The sequence below is a fragment of the Penicillium subrubescens genome (genome assembly GCF_028828155.1).
Source record: "Penicillium subrubescens strain IBT 31985 chromosome Unknown utg000002l_segment0_segment0, whole genome shotgun sequence".
NCBI lineage: Eukaryota > Fungi > Ascomycota > Eurotiomycetes > Eurotiales > Aspergillaceae > Penicillium > Penicillium subrubescens.
Window position 1 is genome coordinate 911,234 of NW_026643152.1, and position 16,440 is coordinate 927,673.

Genomic DNA, 16,440 nt, shown 5'->3' on the forward strand with positions numbered 1-16,440 from the left:
GCAGGGGAAACGATCTGCTCGTGGGCCAGGCTCCTCGCCCGCATGAGCCGACCTGTATCTTGTTAGTGGTACACCCGAGCGCTGCGATGCTTTAATAGGTTACAACTTAGGGGAAATACTATTACTTGAATAAGAGACGTTGCAAAGGACAGTAGCGAATATGATCAAATATACTTCTTACCGCAGTGAGTTGTAAGCAGCACCAGGTCTACTGTCGAAGTTGGTTTGGGGAAGGTGAATGATGACAAATTAAAAACAGCGTACGGAGTACAAAGATACGAATATGTGGGGTGTATACGGTCATACACATACGCTAATGTACCGTACGGTCTCGTAAAACCAGGAAAAAAGTCTAACTTACAGTGCCCCTCAACAAGTATTTGACCACCTCTGCCTACCGCCTACTATTTCCATCCAAACTAGCCTTCATTTAACCAATGAAAGATTTTTAGAAATGTTATTTTTTGGCAGAATCTTATGTAAAAAAGCGGAGCTGGTCAAATACTTCTTGAGGGACACTGTAATTGGCCTAGCTCCCAAGGCGGCCACAGCCAATAACGTACACGTCATCGATGTTGAAATCTCCAAGATCGACCACCAGCGTATTTCCTGGGACTACAACAGAAAACAACTTATATAGTATTATAGAAACTGATTGCTTGAACAAGCTAGCCTTCCGCCTCTGCACCATCGTGACTGCTTTGGATAATAGTGTGCCACCCCCACTCAGGCATACGGCAGCTTAAATACTTGTATCCCTGCCTGAGTACCACGCAGTACAGTACAAATACTTATGAAACACCACTGTACATCCCGCGGATTTTTCGCATCTTCTCTGCGTTCTCTGCGGCGTGGCCTGGCGTGCGAATAAGATTCGAGATGTACAGGTTTATGAGCGGCAGCCTCGTAGCTTTGTTAACATCTTTATTGTGTTAGAGCAACTAGTATCTGTGCAGCGAGGAATACTAAGTTTCTGGGAAATCTTGTTCTGCTTGAATCCGTTTCTACGCCGTTAAAATGCGAACACGTTCCTCGTACGTCAGCCGATCATTTCGTGCTTTTGGCATAGTTGAGGAACAGTGGAGAAATTTGGCGTCTCTGATTCTTATGATTCTGCTTATAAATATAGGCATCTTATTCTAGCGACTTCCATATACGACAACATCACCAAACGCGAGACAGTCCGTTCATCCCTTGTATGAGATGACCAATATCGGGATCGGCGGGGTGCGGTCGCCCCGACGTTCCGAGCGTTGCATGTTACCGTAGATGCACTATATATTTGCGTGATGATGGACTTGAGAAATACCTGGTAAGGCATCCAAACCTCCGCGTTCTGGATTTCCTATTTGGCTTCTATTGCACTCTTCGAAATTCATCGCAACCCACAATGGCGACAATGAAAGCATGGCAATTTCGGTCTTCTAGCGGCCCAATCGAGAAGAATCTTTTTCTGCCCGATTCGGGAATTCCCAAACCGAAAATCACAGCCAACGAGGTACTTGTTGAGGTCTACAGCACGGCGCTCAATCCCATTGACTACAAGATTCTTGAACTTGGTCTCCTTACAAAGATGATCTTCCGGTCACCTGTTACGCCTGGCTTGGATGTCTGCGGCCGCGTTGTTGAGATCGGTAGTCAGGTGGATTCCTTTCGCATTGGCGATGTCGTATACGGCTCTTGCAATGGGGTCTTCGGGCATGGAGCTCTTGCCCAATTTGTACCTGTCTCAAAAGATGCACTTTCGTTGGTACCGGATGGGTTCAAAGCCGACGACATGGTCTCCATCGCTACCGTTGGAATGACAACATACCAAGGCTTAAAACCACATGTTAAACCAGGCGACAAAGTATTCATCAATGGTGGATCAGGAGGCACCGGTGTTGTGTCGATACAGATTGCAAAGGCGCTCGGATGTCATGTCACGACATCTTGCTCCACGGGCAATGTTGGACTGTGCAAGAGTCTAGGTGCGGATGAGGTTTTGGACTACCATTCCGCCGGAATAATCGATCAATTAAAAGGAAAGGGGCAAATTTTCAATCTGATCCTCGACAATGTAGGATCCCCGTCCAGTTTGTACAGAGTATCACACGCATTCATTGTACCGGGCGGGAAATTCATCCAAGTCGGTATGGGAATGAACGTGAGCGCCATGAAACAGCTCATCGGCAATTTGATGCTCCCTGGCTTTCTTGGAGGTGGAAAAAGAAAGTACTTATTTGTGATGGCAAAGGCTAATAGCGCCGACTTCGACCAGCTCGCGGCGTGGATGGAAGAAGGAAAGATACGTGCCGTCATTGACTCGACTTTCGACTTCAATGCCACGCCGAAAGCGTTTGAGAGGCTGAAAACGGGTAGAGCGAGGGGCAAGGTTGTCGTCCACGTGAAGGAGTTGCGAGGAAATTTGTGAGGGATCTCACTTCAGAACTATTGGCTATCAAAACGGGGGTCGGCGTTACATTTCTTTTTTTTTGTGCTTTTGTACGTGAAACTAGACATTTTGTGCGTTTTTTTGATACGGCATAGTTACAAAAGGATATACGGTACAGCTCTACGATCGCGTGTAGAATTTAATGCATTCCCTCAAGTACTTGTTCTGCTTTGCAGCACCCGATTACTGCTGTGGTCTGGCAGTATGCTTTCACTATTGTAAATTCTTCCTATTCAACGGATGGATGGATGGATGGATTATTTCATGTACCCTGGCCCCTCACAAGTTAGTTGCTAGATAAAGTGATGTATATACGTCTGTAGGAGTGGCTGCCAACAGGATTGTCAGCCCTCGGTCCGGCGCGGCGTATTGATTAAGCCGCTGGATGGAGAGACTGGACACTCCTGTTCCATGTGTCCGAAACCCGAAGTGGCCCATTCGCAATGTCTTTTTAAAACCTACGTGAAAACGGACTTCTTATCCCTTCATGGCAAGCAAGGTCTACCTCACATACCATCGCTTCCGAACTTTTGTCACATATCACACTACAAAGTGCTACTTAATCAATATCACTTCCGAAGCTGTTATAGTCTCCACGATGGCGAAAGGCGCTTCATGTTTGATCCCCCCACCCTGAGCAAATTTTGTAGGTTCGTTCAGGGCAAGGTGCTAACCTGTCGCCGATTCTGTAATAGGCTAGAGAGACAGTCAAGTTCACAGGGTGTTGGATACCATCGAATCTGTCAAGCTCTTCCCGAGTTAGGCAATCTGAACGCAATATAGATCCCAGAATGGGTCTTCATGACTAGGTTCTTTGTTTGCTATATACGGTAATGTACTTTGTTAAGCAAACAAAGGGAGCTTCGAACCAAAGTGGGAGAGGCATAAAAGTTCTGCAGGCTGTTACCCTTGATCTCCAGAGATCCTTACTGATTCGCCCAGACTCTCTCTTCTCAAACTCAACCCAGTCTTCCAGGGATCTTCATACAAAGCGTTTATTTTAGATCTACTTCTCATTCCACGATGCCCAAGAACAAAACCTTGCGTACACTCCTGCCTGCGAAGGCTAAACACAGAATATAGCACCTTGAAGCAGACTCGGCCAAAAGAATCCGACACAACGTATCTCTTGCTTGCACAGGGTACCAGAGAAAGAAGACTAAGATCAAAACCCCGGCCCTACTCCTAGGTTTGATGATAGGGCTGACATCACAACCCCGGTATAGTGCTTTGGAGCGACGCCGTGGACGAGATTTTAAGGGGACCGTTACCTCCACCAACTCACCCATAGGTGACGTAGAATAGGGCCCAGTACTCAGGAGTTGTTTCATAAGAATGTGTTGTGATTAGCGGCTGTTGCTGCTCAGGAATGAAGCCGCAACACCAGAAATAATTCATATCCATTTCTACCAAGCCCAAGTTGATTTCGGGTCTTTATTTAGGGCACGTTGATAATTATATCGTCTCGAGGAGCGTGTACGGAGCTCATCGCGCCGTTTTATAAAATTTGGTGCCCAATTAACACCAACAGTTGGCGGACGGGTTAATCCACGCGAAGTAAGAAGGACATTGGCCATTTCTCGCACGGTAGATGGTCTAGGAGCTGCTCCACGCGAATCCATAGAGAAGATCTATTCAACAAGCGAATCCTCTTCCAATTGGGTCAATTTATGGCTGTTTGTGAGTATACCGACGCGTGATATTACCCTGTTGGTGCGATCCCTAAGCGTTGAAGGAGAGATGTCGTATACAGTCGCAGTAGCGCGAATCGATTTGAATCGGTCATTTTTAATATTGTGGAGGGCTAGTAGGATCTTGCCCTCTTGATGCATCGAATCTTGCGAGGGTTGCGAGCGATTTGGTGGCATGGTAGGTGGTTGAATAAGGTAGGTATCCGTAGCTGCGCGTTTTTTGGTTGGGTGAGCGGCCCGCTTGTGAATTAGGCAGGAAGCAGATCAGGTCGACAGTAATAGGTGGGTCAGGCCACACCCAACCGGAAGACACTCTCTGAATTACGTTAGTTAGTTAGTTAAAGTTAACTATCTTAGTTAACTAACTAGTTATCATCTGGAACGTGGATGACAAAGCCAAGTCGGAGGTCCCGAATCCCGAGGTCCGAAACCATCTCGGAAAGCTTACTAGAATAGACTCTTTAGGCTTAATTGAAGTTAGTCATTGAGGTCATCCCGCTTTGACTGGCGATCGACAAATCAACTAGAGTTTGCGGAGAAAATTCCACCAAAATCCGACGACATGATATCCTCTCTTCATCCATAGTCCTCTGAGTTAGGGATGCTTTTCCCGACAGGACAATGAGCCCCTCGACTGGTAAAGGAGCGTCTCATCGGCGCGCCTCCCTGAAATGCACCTATTGTGAGCGTGCGTTCTCGCGCACTGAGCATCTCACACGGCATGAGCGCTCTCGTAAAGTCAAACCCGGAGGATGTTTAGCCTTTGCCAACTAACTCACCGTCTCAGACCGGAACGAGAAGCCATTCAGCTGCAACTACTGCGACGCCACGTTCAGCCGGAAGGACGTGATCAAGCGACATCACCTCCGATATCATCAAGCTATTGCTGAGATGGTTGGCGTGACGTCCGAGCCAGCTTTGCCGACATTTCTGCATCCCGCACCACCGGCACCTGTGCAGCCAGTCATCATGTCACCTTCACCCCAGGACGTCTTCCTTGATTTCTCACAGGGAGAGAACCCCGCTGTTGCGGCCTTGAGCAGACAGGATGGGCATTCCAGCCTACTCATGGATAACTATATCATGGATGCTTTTCTTCCAGACTTGGACACTCAGTCAGCGCCAGATGAATGGCACGCAGGAAACCTCTCTGGTCTGATCTAGCGTGTTGCCATGATGAATTGCTTGAGACTGATGTTTCTCACTGCAGGCACCTTCATACCTGGTGGTCTTACTGGTCGGCCTCTAGACCTACCTTTCTGGAGAGGCTCCCTCGAACTGTCGGAGAAAAAGAGAGGTCAACTGTTCACAGAGACGAAAGACGTTTTGAGAAAAGTAAGCTGGAGAAGCACCACCGCTGTCTGGATTCTCCTTAATCTTATTTCTGCAGGCAGGGATTGGTAACATAGCGGAATTTCCGACTCGTTTGAGCTTAGAGAGATTCCTCGTGACTTTCTTCGAATGTTTCCTTGATTACCTCCCTTTCATTCATGTTCCGACCTGGCAAGCCGAGGCGGCACATCCTTGTCTTCTCTTAGCGATGCTTGCGGTTGGCGCAGGGCCCTACAAAGAATACGATGTTGCCCATGCTCTTTATTACGCCGCGAGATCCTTGATTATGACATATGTATGTCATGGATATCCATTTCAAGTTTTGTTATTAACCCATGTCAGCTCGGAAACACTCCTTCATCAGCCTCCGAACACCCTCTCTGGGTGATGCAATCGCTGCTGATCACAATCTCGTATGGCGTTCGTAGCGGTGAACGAGAAATGTTCGACGACGCAGTTTCGTGGACCTCATCTCTAGCAAATGTACGTCTGGATCGAACATACAATTGAGCCTTTGCACTGAGCATGACATGAATCCTAGGTTGTTCGCTGGGGTTCGACACCAGACAAGTATTGCGACCTAGAGCATGACATACAAGGATCATGGCAAGATTGGGTAGAGGATGAGATGGCTGTTCGGTACGGTCCCGCACAAGCACTCTTGTATTTGTTCCCTGGAGGCCTTACAATCATCAAACAGGACCCACTGGGCTGCCTACACGGTTTTATGCGTTCTGACCGTCTGCTTCAATGTCCCTCCCGTACTGATGAGTCATGAAATGAGCCACATTCGGCTACCGTGCAATGAATCAGAGTGGTCAAGCGCTACTTTTGAATCATGGATCAAGGCCAGGATGGGCCGTTGTCGAGACTGCCCATGTTTTGGAGAAGCGCTGGAGATCCTCCTTGGTTCAGGAGCACTGCAAAGGAACACTATCAGCCTTTTCGGAACCTACGTGCTCCTGCATGCGATTTTGCAGAATATCTGGGCGTTGAGACGGAACATCTGGCTAGAACCAACGCATCTCGCTAGCTGCTTACAGAAAACAGACGTTAGTCTCGGAAGGTGGCATTCGTGCTGGGCGGGAAACGTAGAATCATCCGTGTCACCGCGAAACCCTCACAGTGCCGTGACTGCAAATCCAGCAGCACTCTTTCGCCTGGCATATATGTGGGTCGGAGTTGATTTCTCTTCGGTACGGGCTGCCATTGCCTCTCATGATCCGGAAACGATAGAGCGAAGCTTCAAGCAGCTATCGATCCCAATAACAGGATCGGACCTGACATTTAAGATCATCATGCAAGCAGTCGACGCTCTTAAGACACGAGTTAAATTAGGAATGATGCTCAGAGAGCAACGGCTGGGCTGTTTTCAGAGTCTTGAAGTCCATCTATTTTCCCTGGAGTGCTGTGAGTACAACTCTCGGCGTTCGATGGTCACGTGTACCTAGCTAATCATCTCTGAAATCAGGCCTTTTCGCTTGTGCATGGTTGAAGGCGGCAGAGAGCCGTCCCGAGCAAGAGTGGTCAGCCGACGAAGCACAAGTCATCCAGCTGGTCCGCGAGATTTTGTCGGAAGTAGATTTGCCTGCCACTCGTTCTCAAACGGCAAATGCTGTACGAGTAGTGTATGCATGGGCGTTGATATTGAAGCGTCGCGCGGTATGGAAACTCCAGAAGATAATTGCAGATTCACTGGAGCAGTTTGCGGATAGCTTTTAATCTACCAGACTCCCAATATAGGGGTCATCCAAGCGGGGTTAGGTATTAGGGTTTCTCGGTGGGGTTGGACTCATTGTTGGGGTGGGGGGCGGCTCATGTACTTGTATTTACTTGCCCCATCGGAGAACTACACCATGATAACATTTCAAAATTATATCTCTCTCTCGTACAGTGCAAGTCCAAAAAATTTCGGTTGCTCACATCTGACTCCACTTTTTTCTCTCCTGTGTTGCCCGAACAGAAAGGGGTCGGTGGGGGCTCGCTTACCTCCTGCTGTATAGCCGAGATTTTTCCGTTATTCCAAGCAAAATATTGCGAGCGGAAGAACGAGCCAGGAAAGCTAAGTAGCTACAGTAGTTTTTCCGGTAGATTTGCGTAGGCTTGATATTCGCAAGAGCGCCCGAGACCAAGGGACCTGTGAACCGGAAGAGTAAAACCTGACAGGGATACCCTTATCCTCAGTCCTCTTGTAAAATTAGATGATTCGAATTTCATCGCCTAATTCGCATGTTGGTTTCTGTTCGATAAAGTTGACACGGTGTCGAGTCCTGGAGAGTATCCAAATGGATACATATAACACTTCTCGTATTTCAGTTACCAGGTATGTCTAGTGGGCATTTATGAGAATTGCCAGCTTGCTATTTGTATTTGTCCACCATCTCGGGCGCTCCATCATTAACCCCGTGGCTTACGCTTTTTCCACTCTGCGCCGAATCACCGATCACCTATTCTTAGCGAATGTCCGAGCTCTGCAATGATATATAAAGATCCGGGCCCGGTGGGATGGTCATTTGCCATACCTTTCATTTACTCCCCCTATCAAAAAGATCGTGCGACCGGATTTTGCTTTCATGTCTCTCTCTGGCCTTGTGGTTGTGGTCGTCGGTGCCTCTAAAGGCATCGGAAAGGAGATTGCCCTGCGAGCCGGTGCTGATGGAGCCAAGGTAGTCATCAACTACATGTCGGACACCAAGGCCGCGACCGCAATCGTCGCGCAGCTTGGGCATGAACGTGCCATTGCAGTGCAGGCTGACGTTTCGAACTCCACCGAGGTGGACGGCTTGATTCAAGTCACTGTCGCCAAATTCGGAAGGATTGATATCCTCATCCCCAACGCCGCGTATGTTCCCGAAAAAGATCTACGGAACGTGACAGAGGAGGACTTCGACCGGGCTTTTGCTGTCAACGTCAAGGGCCCTTGCTTTTTAGCAAAGGTGGGCAGTCCCAAATCCTTTAGATTCGCTTCCCGAAACACTTTTTCGGGAAGCGTGTTGTGGCAGTTGCCCTTTGAATCAGAAATTATGTTGACAACGTTCCAGAAAGCACTTCCGCACATGACTCCCGGAAGTAAGATCATTTTCATTTCGACGGACATGACAGATGCTTCTGTTATACAGCCTCAGTTCCTTCTATATGTGTCCACCAAAGGAGCAATGAACCAGATGGTTAAAGTTTTAGCACGGGACCTCGCCAGCAGTGGAATTCGTGTCAATGCGATCTCCCCAGGGGCGACAAGTACAGACTCCTTTCATCGAGTGGTGGACGAGAGTAAAGAACGGATCCTTGCGAGTCACAACCCGTTCAACCGTATTGCACATGCAGAAGAGATCGCCGCAGGGGTCAGTCTCCTCTGGGGGAAGGACAGCGACTGGATCTCCGGGCAGGTTCTGAAGGTTAACGGAGGTAGTATCGTGTGAGTAATAGATATGCGGAAAAATACGGAAGGGTAACTAAAACTTGTCCCCGGAACTGCACGTCTGTGGATTGATTTTGAGCTAGAAACTAAAGAATTAAGTGACTCAGTCCATTAATCAAGCTCAGGGCTTTGCGGAGCCCATATTATCAAGACCAAGCTAGTACAGCACTCCATTGATAGAAAGAGCGAGGTTCAGATGCAAAAGGAATGGATGAGTGGGCTGATATTCGCCCGCAGAGATGAGATACCTTGCGTGTGAGAAAAGTTAACTTCGATATGATAAAAATCACTTTAACTTTCCTCGGCTGTCGGAGAAAGCAGAGAATCACAGCTTGTTCTTTAGAACATATTACTCATGTTCCGCCGTTCCGACTTAACTCCTGACATGGGAAGTCGGTGGGTGGATCAAACACTCTCGGATGTACATCTTTGACATGTCCAACCAGGAGTCGGGCTTTCGCGCTGACGTGTACGTAAATTTCCCGAATGACCGAGGATACATGATCTGTTCGGTGGGGTAACAGAGACGTAAGAGTTGCTCGGTCGCTCCAAAGCCCGAGCTGCTCCGCTAACATGATTGAAACTGACAGACCGGGGGACGCATAGACCTAGTGATTTGACAAGGGAGAGGATCTGGGTGTCGGCCGTAGAAACATGCCTGGAATTCGCCGTAGAAATTGCGTGTGAGTTTTATATAATTGTTGTTGTCGACAGCGTAAGTCTTTGCTCAGAATTATACCTCCTCATCCTTGATTAAGCGGTGTCGCTAGGCGCCGCCAGATTGTCAATAATAATAATGTCCGCCAATCCTTCTACCCAGGGGCATAATATAATCCGTCTTCCTCCCCCTTCTGGCCTGAAAGTCATATCCCCTGCACCTGTTTACGACGTGAATAAGTTTCCAGATGAGAGGACTCGGAAGCTGTGTGCTCTACTTGAGAAGGGCCATGTTACCGTTGCTCCGCTACGCGATCCAGAGTTGATCCTTCATAGTCACCTGCCGCATGTATGCTGATTCCCTGCACATTGATACATACATGAACCCTTCATAATTTTCACAGACCCTCGCACCTAACTCTACACCTACAGCTTCTAGGTTCTGCGTATGCGCTAGGCGCGGATAGCGAGCAGCTGAACAGGTCTTATGAGCATGAGATTAAACAGCTTGTGCCGATTGCTCGCGGTTTCATTCGAGGCGATGCGATTTCCCAGGAGAATTGGAGAAATTTCCTGAACCACAAAGAGTTTGTAGTCCAGACGACAAATTTCGGAGATTAGGTCTTCGATTGCTCACTGTGAATTCAGGTATACCGTTGCACTCCAGGACTTTTTCGATAACGAAGTGAAGAAGAAGCAAGGAGATTGGGGAAAAGTTCTGGAAGAATATCTTTATTCAGGTCCCAGCCCACTCATCAACGGTTATTCCGGAGGCCGTGAGTTGATAAATCATCTGCCCTGTCAAAGAACACATCGACGCACGGCGACTCTGACAAGCGTTTAGTTGGCCATCCATTCATCCACCTTGCCTATGCGTATGAGTTCCGCAGCAAGGAGGTAGCGACCCAAGCCTTGAGTCAAGGCTGTACAGAGTACAATCCAATTCATCTCTTCCTGGATCATCCTTCGCCAGACACATCGGCGTACAAGACAAATTCCCTAGCGACAATTTTTGAAAAAGTGCGCACGGATTCTAGATTAGACAATTTGTTTGATAATCCTGGGTACAACAATCTAGAGACCCTGCAAGAGGCACAGAATCTCGCCATCTTGTTGGAGCACTGGAATGCGTGGGAAGTGGCTGATACATTGCAGCAATTTGAGGAGTGCTGTGACCTCTCGGTCCTACTCTCCATAAGCAATGGTAACCCAGATGTTTCCTTCGATTTCTTCAACGCGCATATCATGACTGTCGCGCATGCACTGCGAGTTCTGTGGCATTACCTCCCCCCGCAAAGGCACGTCCCAGTCCTGCGGCAATATGCACTCTTCGGGATCATGACCTATGTCTGCCAACTGCGTCCGAAATTTACCATTGAGTCGGTTGAAGCTGTCAAAACAGATGGCCGGGATTGGCAGTGGGTTATTGACACTGCGTTGCCCGATAAGTGGGCTTTGGATGCCCACTTTTTCAAAGTTATCCGAGCTCCGAAGGCCTTCGAGGAAACCTTTGGTCGCAAGGATGACTTTTACTTGAAAGCTGCGATCAAGTACGTGACTGAATTTCGGGGATGGAAAGGGCACGGTAAAGGTGTTTCTGGAATTTCTCCGGTCGAGGATGAGTAGAAGGCAGAATTAGGAAACCAGGTTGCGAGAACTGTTCCTGGACAGTCAGAGACCAGATTACTTCAGCCTCCAAATCTAGCTAGCATTGAGAATGTAGTAACAGAATGGAACCCGTATGCCATCACTTTAGGTTAAGGCGTCCAGTGCGTTTTAAAATCTTTAACATTCATTTGGACTCGTTCACTTCAATGCTGCTATTTACAGCTTAGTAGATAGAAATCTCAACATCTTCCAGGTCAGGAAGGTCCTGGAAAAGGCTTTCAAAATGGTCCCATTCATCGATGCCTTATATATGCGGCGTCTGCGCCATATCCCACCCGATTACCGGTGGCAAGCATTGTTGCCAGTCAAGTGAATGTCCCAACGACGGATTATCAGAGGAAACGGGGCCATAGAGGCTGTGGCCCAAACACGTATTACACCAAGTGTATCATTTCAAGCCATGCTTTTCCTACGGCGCAAGCGTCTCCCATCAATCTTCCATAGACTTTCCAGCCAGATCATGAGGTATATCCACGGCAAGCGGTAATGAGTCCACATAGCTGTTTTCGATTGCAGGCCATTATCTGTCGACCATCGATCGTCCTGGATCTGTAGATACCTCGGCCAATGCCACAGGAAGGGCATGCCATAGAAAGAAAAACATCCCAAACCACTACCATGGCTACACTCGAGGATCATTGTACAGTTTTTGTCTCTCTTCCAAAATGTCTCTTGCGAGACTGATCATTCCAACGTCTGACTGGTGCACAACAAAAAATATCGCTTCACCTTGCATAGGTTGTAGGGCAAACAATAGTAAGGCATCGTGTATCCGGTCCTTGAGCTTAGTGATGAACCAGTGGAATGCAGAAGTAGGAGTTTCACTGGCTAGAAGAGTGTCGACATCATGCTGGAAGCTATTTACCGCCTGCTGCCGTATACAGAGATCGATAATGCCCGGTTCAGCAAAGTGTGATAAATTGAAGGAGCGAAGGATAGGCACATTGGAAATTATCTTGAGAAGTGTATTGTCCGTGAGGTCGCTCTCAGTAGTCTGTAGACTTGGAGTCTAATCTAAACTCTTTGTCATTCACGTTGGATAGGGAATACTGTTGGATCCACATAGACGCCATCATTGGTTCTGATGCACGATTTATGGAGGCTTCGATATCCAACCAGCCAATTAAATGCCATAAGTGACAGCGCATCTCTTTCTCAAATGGCCTAGTAGGAAAACAGGGGAGCGAGGGAGTGGGTGAACGACGTGAAGCGAGAGTGCTTGTGCGATGCGAAGAGCGATACTGAGCGTCGTCCAGGCCCTTCTACTTCGATCGTGCAATCTTGCCGCTATCTGGGCCGATATCAGAATTCGCCCTCTAGATTTGAGACCAGACTTAACCGGAGACAGTACAAACGCCTGTAGCATAGTCACCTACTTTTTGGCGAGGAAATCGAGCTTGATCAATGCCGACTTAGTTTTGTTCTTATACTTTGTGACCACTGTCTCTCTACTTTCACGAAACAATTCTATAGACTGTTCCTCACTGAGGGTGAAGCTGGAAACGTAAAATATTGTGGACGCAAGAGCCATATGTGCCAGATGTCCTCGGTCGTAGATTAAATAGGGCCTCCTATGAGACAATCACAAAGGGACGGTCGATGCAGACTCTTGAAGATAGGATCAACTTGACGGAGAGGAACTTTGAGAAAGGTTCTCTGATTGTATATATTTGAAGGTGCCGTGTGACCAGAGTCTGCCGCTGATTCTTTGCTCTGCCTATTGCCAACAGAACGATCAAGCAGCGCGTGGTTCCTATTATCGAGGGCTAAGGAGGAGCAAGGCTAATCTGTCGTTAGAGCAGAACTGCCATCATCGATAATAACCTACTCACTAGTTGGGGAAGATTCGCTTTTTCTTCCATCTGTAATGGCCCAGCTTGGCTCGCGCAGGTTCAGGTGCTGAGACTTGCTCGCTTTTTCGCCAGTGTTGGGCCTGCCTGTGATCCCCCACTTCTGCTGTGAATAACCTCGTAATACCTGTTCATCATTAGGAAGCTCTCTGTGGCGGCCAGATGCCTGCTTCCCTGATCGGCCGCGGGGCCAGTATCGCCTTTCGACAACAGTGCAGGAGGAACCATGTTTCAGACAATTTGTGCAGGGGCTTCTTTTCTCACACCTCACTTTGAGCTGGGGGCACATTTTTCAGGCCAAATGAACTGGATGTGTCGAAGACATACTCTGCTGGATTTTGCGCTAGATTGTGGGAGAAGCTTCTTCACATTTGAGACATTTGGGACTGGCGGCCAAAGGCAGGCGAGGAACGGCAATCATTTTCAATGGGCAATCGGGATCTCAATAGCATGATTTGTAGCCCGCCGCACGGACCGAAGAACGTGCACTTTCAATGAATGAGACCCTACATGTGGTGTCGAGAGATGATGGACATTCTTTATGGTGTTCCTTCAGCCATGCTACGCCTCACTCAGGGAACCCTTCGAGGAGATATGGTGAAGGAGGAATCGAAACCAGGCCCGAGGATTTCAAGCTAGAAACCTGGAGCTATTGAGCAGCTTGGACTATAGCGGGCTCACAGTTGCCGGTCGCCATGTAATTAATCGTCTAACCTCGACTGCACCCTTACACAAGTTCAAGTCGAACATCAAAGCCAATACTACTAAACAATCTTGAAACCCAGAGATCTTGGCATACAATAACGCATTTATTACGCTTGAAGGTGTAAAGAATGGCCCTAGGGGCCTCGAAAAGGTAATGGATTATTATCACTCGACAACACAGCCGCGTCGGAGTACCGGTACTTCGGACAGCCGAACCTGCGTCGGCCGATAGGTCCAGACTGCTGCCCATGTGTTCCCGATAACTACTGCATTCTAAGTGAGGAAAGTTCTCCGAACGCCAGACAGAGTTACAATACTGGTGGGGTAAAATTGATAGGCCGTGTTCATTTCTATGCGAAGCTTACGAATATTCGCCTCCACAAAAAGAATAACCTTCCTCTAAAAGAGGTCTACAGAGGCAAAGATATTGGCCATAATCTATCTTTTTGCTAAACTAGATTATGGTTTCCCCATCTGGAACCACGTAGTGTACTAGGCGGATCCTACGGATGAGTGAGCCACAAGCAACCGAAGAAGTAACGGTAGGTACCCCACCGATAGCGCTGGCACGATTCCGACGATTCCGCTTGGGGAACCATGTTTCTGTGCATCTGAAAATTGCCGTATTGCCAGTTTTTGATCGTATTGTGGGGACGTACTTCGGGTCGTTCTACTAATGACAGCTGATGATGGTGGGGTTTGTGACCCCTGCCTGGCTTGTCTGGATGAAAGGAGACATAGTGATCAACCCATATGATCAGCAGTTGTCTTATATCAAGTCTGGATCATACTGGCGTGGATAATGCCGCAGGTCATAAAAGGAATTGGACCCCGTGGTGAGTGCGAAAGAGGTATTTTTTCGAATCCGCCAGACTCGTCCCTCTACCACCATGGCTTTTCCATACAGAAAGATTCTCATTCTCGGGGCTACGTCTGGTGGGTACTACATTCCAGTGCTAGACTCCTACACATAATCCCTCTTTATTGGATTATTGGAGATGGTATTAAACCAAACCAAAAAATTTCCCAGGGTTAACGGACATTCCCAGGTATCGGTCGCGCTTTGGCCGCAAGTCTTATCCAAGATGGTCGCTTTGTGATCGCAGTCGGTCGACGAAAGGAACATCTGGATTCCTTTGTCCAGGAGCAGGGCACAGACAAGGCCGTATCTTTCCAATTCGATATTAGTCGGTTGGATGAAATCCAAAGCTTCGTGAAGAGGTACCTCATTTTATCGGCTTACAAGTCCTTCCGAGATTGACCGTTTGCATACTCATGAAGTTTCCGTTGACGTGGCTAGTGTGACATCGTCCCATCCCGATTTGGACTGCGTCTTCGTCAACTCGGGTATCCAACGTCGCTCGGTATTTAGTGAGCCAGAAACGATCTCTATGAGTGACATCCAGGAGGAAATGACGGTAGGTTGAAGCATTGGCGTGCGCCGACAGCCTCTTTGCCTGGTATTGAGCGGGTCTTATTTTAGGTCAACTACATTTCCTACGTTGCGATGGCTAAAGAATTTTTGCCTTTTTTCATGGCTAAAGAGAACACCCCAACATCCCTTATATTGTAAGTCGTTTACAAGTGATTCACTATCGACATATTACTAACAGACGCGCGTCAGCACCTCTTCAAATCTTGCACTTGTTCCCATTCTCCGCTGCTCCAACTACTGTGCTTCCAAGGCTGCTCTTCACCAATGGATCTTGTGTCTACGTGAACAGCTCAAGGGCACAAATACCAAAGTCATCGAGATCTTCCCACCTATTGTACAAAGTACGTATAAATGACGATCGGACTCTTCCTGGTCAAACAGAAACAAAAGATTGGAAATTGTTAACCTTGTTAATTTGCAGCCGAACTCCATGATGCAAAGCACCAGCCCGACATGGGGCAGGCAGGGAAAAGTTTTGGCATACCGGTAGAACAGTTTACTGAAGAGGTGGAGCTGCCCCCTGTTGACCTGTTATGGATCAGGTTTTGACCCTCTCTGCGACTGATTTCTAACTTGATTATGCAGACCATGGAACGGCTTCAGGCGGGTGATGAGCAGATCCCCGTAGGGCTATCCAAGATAGCCTTTGAAAGCTGGGAACAGCAGCGCCAAGGAGCGTTCCACCGTATAGTAGAGTTGATGAAGAGTAGCGAGTTTTGATCTGTGCTTTACCTGGGAAGTTTGAGTTTGGAACCGGTGGTGTGCTTTGCCATCGGACAATATTCTAAGGTTCTTTCGATTTTTGAGGATACAATGGGAGTAGAATTCTCGCAGTCCTTCTTTCAATTTTAGAGTCCATTCTTCACATCTACATCTATATCTCTTTTATAACAAGCGTCGTCGAAGCTCCATGCGAGCAGCAAGATCCATGTGCACTTGCATTTGACGAATTTCGACCGTTGTAAAAAGTACGGTTTAGCGGCGACGTCCGTATTTTACAGCTGACATCTCACATATGAGGCCTAGAAGACTCGTGATCTCTATCAAGATATCTTTTCAATCGCCACGTTTTCTTCGCTTCCGTAACTTCAAATCAGACAAATTGAAAGGAGTAACAGGTACATAACCATACGTAGACAGACCTGAGCCATCAATCTGGCTAGTAGGGCGAAAAGAAGCAGAAGAATCCACTTCATAAGTCTCCCTGTTTCCGTCGCCATAGTCATGGAACACGGCCCGTGTCTCTAGCT

At 47.8% G+C, this 16,440-nt stretch overlaps 5 protein-coding genes across 5 annotated transcripts; all 5 read left to right on the forward strand.

Annotated features, from left to right (window-relative positions):
* Window positions 1-1,390: 1,390 nt before the first annotated feature.
* Window positions 1,391-2,413, forward strand: N7473_001759 (NAD(P)-dependent alcohol dehydrogenase; the record flags this gene model as incomplete). The annotated part of the gene is made up of 1 exon (XM_057147699.1): window positions 1,391-2,413. One exon carries the CDS (start codon window positions 1,391-1,393, stop codon window positions 2,411-2,413), a length of 1,023 nt encoding a protein of 340 aa, XP_057011353.1.
* A 2,333-nt stretch (window positions 2,414-4,746) lies between these two features.
* Window positions 4,747-7,179, forward strand: N7473_001760 (C2H2-type zinc finger protein; the record flags this gene model as incomplete). Its single annotated transcript, XM_057147700.1, has 8 exons — window positions 4,747-4,858; window positions 4,913-5,278; window positions 5,336-5,460; window positions 5,516-5,752; window positions 5,800-5,940; window positions 5,999-6,096; window positions 6,158-6,867; window positions 6,929-7,179. The coding sequence occupies 8 exons, from the start codon at window positions 4,747-4,749 to the stop codon at window positions 7,177-7,179; spliced, it is 2,040 nt and encodes a 679-aa protein (XP_057011354.1).
* An 851-nt stretch (window positions 7,180-8,030) lies between these two features.
* Window positions 8,031-8,876, forward strand: N7473_001761 (putative oxidoreductase, short-chain dehydrogenase/reductase family; the record flags this gene model as incomplete). The annotated part of the gene is made up of 1 exon (XM_057147701.1): window positions 8,031-8,876. The coding sequence occupies one exon, from the start codon at window positions 8,031-8,033 to the stop codon at window positions 8,874-8,876; it is 846 nt and encodes a 281-aa protein (XP_057011355.1).
* A 795-nt stretch (window positions 8,877-9,671) lies between these two features.
* Window positions 9,672-11,158, forward strand: N7473_001762 (questin oxidase family protein; the record flags this gene model as incomplete). The annotated part of the gene is made up of 4 exons (XM_057147702.1): window positions 9,672-9,881; window positions 9,965-10,119; window positions 10,181-10,308; window positions 10,377-11,158. 4 exons carry the CDS (start codon window positions 9,672-9,674, stop codon window positions 11,156-11,158), a joined length of 1,275 nt encoding a protein of 424 aa, XP_057011356.1.
* Window positions 11,159-14,645: 3,487 nt separating this feature from the next.
* N7473_001763 (uncharacterized protein) lies at window positions 14,646-15,910 on the forward strand (the record flags this gene model as incomplete). Its single annotated transcript, XM_057147703.1, has 7 exons — window positions 14,646-14,691; window positions 14,805-14,976; window positions 15,056-15,173; window positions 15,239-15,324; window positions 15,380-15,531; window positions 15,612-15,697; window positions 15,776-15,910. The coding sequence occupies 7 exons, from the start codon at window positions 14,646-14,648 to the stop codon at window positions 15,908-15,910; spliced, it is 795 nt and encodes a 264-aa protein (XP_057011357.1).
* Between the last annotated feature and the right edge of the window lie 530 nt (window positions 15,911-16,440).